General features: G+C 40.7%; 1 protein-coding gene across 1 annotated transcript in view; it reads left to right on the top strand.

Moving 5' to 3' along the window:
• DOCK7 (dedicator of cytokinesis 7) overlaps positions 1 to 5,005 on the top strand; it is a 166,078-nt gene that overhangs the window by 82,356 nt on the left and 78,717 nt on the right. The window contains 1 exon segment of the mRNA XM_006773220.2: positions 3,267 to 3,353. Within this exon segment, the coding sequence (XP_006773283.1) occupies positions 3,267 to 3,353 (87 nt within the window).

Here is a 5,005-nt window from a genome sequence, read left to right as displayed (position 1 = left end):
CCCAGCATATGGTGTTTTATAACAGCAGTCTGATCTAAGGCACTACACTCTCTGTGTCTGAATTTTCTCATCTGTAAATTGAGGAGAATAATTAATGCTTATAATAAAGGGTTGTGTTGATGATAATGGCATGCAGAGCATTTAGAATGGTGCCAAATACATAAAAAGTATTAAAGTAATATTTGCAACTATTACACCATTCCTTTTACCACACTGCTTGTTAGAATTTTTTAAGACGACAAGTATTACGTTAGCAAGCATCAAAATCACCTCGAGAGTTTGTTGTAACACCAGTTGTTGAACCTTACTCCCTCCACCCCCACTCAACCCAGTTTCCGATGCAGTAGATCTGGGAGGGGTGTTAATTATTTACATTTCAAACAAGTGCCCAGACCATGTTTGTGTTGCTGGTCCTTACTTCAGGCTTTGAAAACCGCTATTTTTAAAGAAGTATGTGTTCACACTTTGTGTGTCCTTTTTTTTTTTTTTTTGTAACTGAAAACAGTATTTTGGGCTGATAGAGCCAGTACTGATTTTTGCTTTGAGACATTTAAATTCACTTTTTCTTTTTTTCCAGAAATATTTCTAAATCTGTATTATTTGCCTCAATAGAGACATTGCATGTATACATATTCATGTTGAATTATTTAACAGTAAATTAACTTTATTTCAGCGGTTCTCAACCTGTGGGTCGCGACCCCTTTGGCGGTTGAATGACCCTTTCACAGGGGTCGCCTAAGACCATCCTGCACATCAGATTTTACATTACGATTCATAACAGTAGCAACATTACAGTTATGAAGTAGCAACGAAAATAATTTTATGGTTGGGTCACAACATGAGGAACTGTATTTGAGGGCCAGAAGGTTGAGAACCATGCTTTATTTGATTTTCTTTTCTGCACATAAAAATATGAAACCATGGAAAAGAAACTATTTATTTATTTATTTATTTATTTATTTATTTATTGCTGAGTGTATAATTTTGTCAAGACTTTCACAGATATTTATCATTGCTTGTTGTCGGGGTTTTTTTAATGATGGCTGCTTTAAAATTCTGTCACATCTGTCCAACATTGATATCATCTTAGTGTTGGTATCGGTTGTCTTTTTCACATTTAAGTTGAGATTTGCCAGGTTCTTGGTATGATGGATGATTTTTTATTCTATCACTAGAGGCCGGTGCATGAAAATTCATGCACTGGAGGGGCGGTCCCTCAGCCCGGCCTGCCCCCTCTCACAGTCCAGGAGCCCTCAGGGACAGGAGGCAACCTGGTGATCAGAGGAAGGTGACGCCCCATCACTCCTCTGCTGCTGCCGCTGCCACTGCTGGCAGTGCAAGCCTCAGCCGGCCCTGGTTACCTGAGCCTTGGGCAGCCCTGGGCAGCTGGGCAACCACCATCCAAAGCTTGCCTGCACCTTGGGCCAGCCCTGGGGGGCTGGGAGGCTGAGGGGACTGGGGATCTCCGGAGGCAGGCGCGCAGAGTGGCCAGGCCTGCCCCCAGGTGTGCGCCTGCCACCCTTGCATGGCTGAGGGGACTGGGTGCCACCATTCTTGTGGCTGTGGGCGCCGCTATCTTTGTGACAGTGTGAGAGTCAATTAGCATATTCCCTCTTTATTAGAATGGATGAACATTTTAGGTCATGACTCTAGATCTTATTTATGTCTTGTATTTTAACAGTGGGGGTAGGGGCTGTTACTAGGTAAAGGTCCGTATTCCTCATGTAACAATGTGTTGGGGTGAGGGAGGGCCTGTATTTCAGGCTTCCCACTAGGCTGTGCTAACAGCTCCCTGGCTATGGGGGGCGGGCACCTTGTTACTGCTTTCCTCTTGTCCTCCACTGACACCACAGTTGGTGGGGATACTACTGGTCTGGGATCAGATCCCCCACTTCTGTCTTCTCTGATACCACCCAGTGTGTATGGGAAGAAGTGGGGTTGTGCACCTCCTTACAGCCAGCTGAGGATAGAGACCCAGGCTCCCCACTCAACCTGTGGAGGTGCCATGGGACTGCAATTTGTTTTTGCTGAAGTAGGGCAAGTATTGGCTTTGACTAAAGAGAGCAGACTTTTCTTGGAGTTTTTTTATGTCTGCTCCTTTTGACATTTCTGGCTTGACAGCTTCTCTAGCACCTAGTCCAGGATATATCAGGCAAAAATAAAACCCAGGAAACACTGCCTTATACTTCCTCCCCTCCTGAGGTTCCTTGCCTGTCTGCATTCCTCTATCCATGCTTCTATTTTTTGGCAGTACTTAGCAGGAGGAATAGAAAGAACAGATGTACACTCTTTTAAAAATAAGATTTTATTATATCACTAGAGGCTTGGTGCACAAATTTTGTGCACCGGGGACGGGGGGGGGGTGTCCCTCAGCCCAGCCTGCACCCTCTCCAATCTGGGAACCCTCTGGGGATGTCCAACTGCTGGTTTTAAAATATTTTAAACCGGCAGTCGGACATCCCTCTCAATCTGGGACTGCTGGCTCCTAACCACTCACCTGCCTGCCTGCCTGATTGCCCCTAACTGCTTCTGCCTGCCAGCCTGATTACCCCCTAACTGCTCTCCTGCCAGCTTGATTGATGCGTAACTGCACCCCTGCCGGCCCGATGCCCCCCAACTGCCCTCCCCTGCTGACTTGTTCTCGCCCCCCACTGCCCTCCCCTGCCGGCCATCTTGTGGCAGCCATTTTGTGATGATGTGAGAGCGTCGCGTGAGGGCGGGAGGACCACCTAGGCTTTTATTAGTATAGATTTTAATTAATTTCTAGCAAAAAAAAATTTTTCTCATCTGTAAAACAGAATTACTTGGTTTATGAATATTTTAAAGCCCACTTAAAACATAAGAGGAGTGTTTAAAATAAAGAAAATAGAATATTATAAACCATTAAGATGATATTGTGGATATGAAAAGAGATTCACAATGTAATATTTGAAAAAGAGGTTGTAAAATATCTGTGATATCACCTATGTAAGGGTTTATATAGAACTATTTTCCTAGAGGAAGATTTGGAATTATATAAAGGGATATGTCTTTGGGAAGATGCAATTTTGAATGTATATTGTCTGTTTTTGGCTCTTTGAGCCTCTTCATCTAGAAAACATTGATTTTGTAATAAGAATTAAGCATAAGTTTTACATTCATTTACAGTGCATAAAAATATATTTCACAGATTGTTTTTCTCATCAAGATACTGTAATTTTAAAATTTGTTTTCAGAGTTTATAATCAACTTAAGTATCTGTGATTATTGTATTTTATATTTTATAGGTTCCTCTCCCTGGCATGAAATGGGTAGATAACCACAAAGGTGTTTTTAATGTTGAAGTTGTTGCTGTTTCATCTATCCATACACAAGTGAGTGTTAGTAATTTTTATGATCAAATTTCACTTGAATGAATTGAACATATTGTCTAGTACTTAAATCAGTTTTGTTGCCTGCTGTTAGACTTAGGAATATAAGTCAGTTAAAAATGTATAGATTTAGAAATTTCTTTTTATCAACAAAATGTTAATGTCAACCAAAGCAAATATTTTACTTTTCAAAATATTATTGACTTCATTTTGAACAGTTAATTTTTGTCCCTAGGTTTCTGGTACATAGCAGTACTTTAAAGTTCAAAAAGCATCATCCAACATATTTTATTTCTCACAGGCTCAGATATTTCAAATGGAAAGAGTTCTTAGGGATCATTTACTCCACATTCTTTACTATATTTCTTGAATATGCCTTCTCCTTAAAGCCTTTACATTTACTATTTCTCTAGCTGGAATGCTTTTCCTCCTGACATTCATTTGACCTCTCTTCATTAAGGTTCCTGCTTATGTCAGAGAGGACTTTTCTGGTGACTCTTAAACAGCAGCCCCATTATTCTGTGTCGTCTTACCTTGCACTTACTACTGCCTTTTTGCTCTCATGCACTCAGGCACTTTTGCTTCCTCTCACACTTTCTGTGTGTCCGTGTGTGTTTGCATGTACATATGTATACATACATAATATGCTTTTGTTTATTGGTTCTTTTTTCCATTAAAAGGGAAAAAGACTTTCAGAGAAAGAGACTTTCCTTTAAGGACCTTAAAATAGGGGAAATGTAAAAATAATTACAATACAATAAAATTAGTACTGTGTTAGACATATGAACTAAATCAAGTACAGAGGAGTTGTCTGTTTTGCTGGGAACTAAGGTGTTTCGCTAAGTAGGCATTTACCATACAGAGAGAAGGTGAGCAACTCAGAAGATAAAAAGTGCAGAGACAGTAATCTGTTTAAGGACGGGCAAACAATGTAAAGTGTATGAGAAATTGTGACAGGTGAAGATGGAAGACCAGGATGGTAACAGATTATGAAGGAACTTGAATGCTTTAGAGTTTAGAGTCCAGGTAGATGGTGATTTCTGACCTAAATATAGGAAACATGAGAGAAGTAAATTTGGGAGCACGTTAAGGGGGAGCAGTTTGGAGCTACACATAATGAGTTTATTTTTTAGCTTGTTGAGTTTGACATGACTATGAAATTCAGATGACAATGTCCTATAGGCAGTTGTAATTCGTGTGCTATTCAGGATTGGAGATAATAGACTAAATAGATAGTGGGTATAGATGGAGCTGAGAGCAATAAATTAGTAATGGGCACAGATAGTTTACTAACACATCTATCCCTATAATTGAGCTCTAAAACAATAAGACAGACTCACTGGGAAACATATCCTGAATTAGTATCAATATATTTCTTAATTAGTAGTATTTGAAGTGGCTACTTTACAATAATAAGTGAAAATACAGAGTGGGACAAAAGTAGGTTTACATTTGTAAATATACAAAGCAGTTTATTATTATTTACTAGAGGCCCGGTGCACAAAAATTTGTGCACTTGGGAGGGAGGGGTGCAGCGAGGAGATCCCTCGGCCCGGCCTGTGCCCTCTCGCAGTCTGGGACCCCTCAGGGGATGACCACCTGCTGGCTTAGGCCCGCTCCCCAGGGGATTGGGCCTAAAGTGGCAATCAGACATC

Source organism: Myotis davidii, unplaced genomic scaffold (genome assembly GCF_000327345.1).
Source record: "Myotis davidii unplaced genomic scaffold, ASM32734v1 scaffold205, whole genome shotgun sequence".
Classification (NCBI taxonomy): Eukaryota; Metazoa; Chordata; class Mammalia; order Chiroptera; family Vespertilionidae; genus Myotis; species Myotis davidii.
The sequence above is the reverse complement of the archived record's forward strand: the minus strand, read 5'-3'. Positions and strand labels throughout refer to the sequence as shown.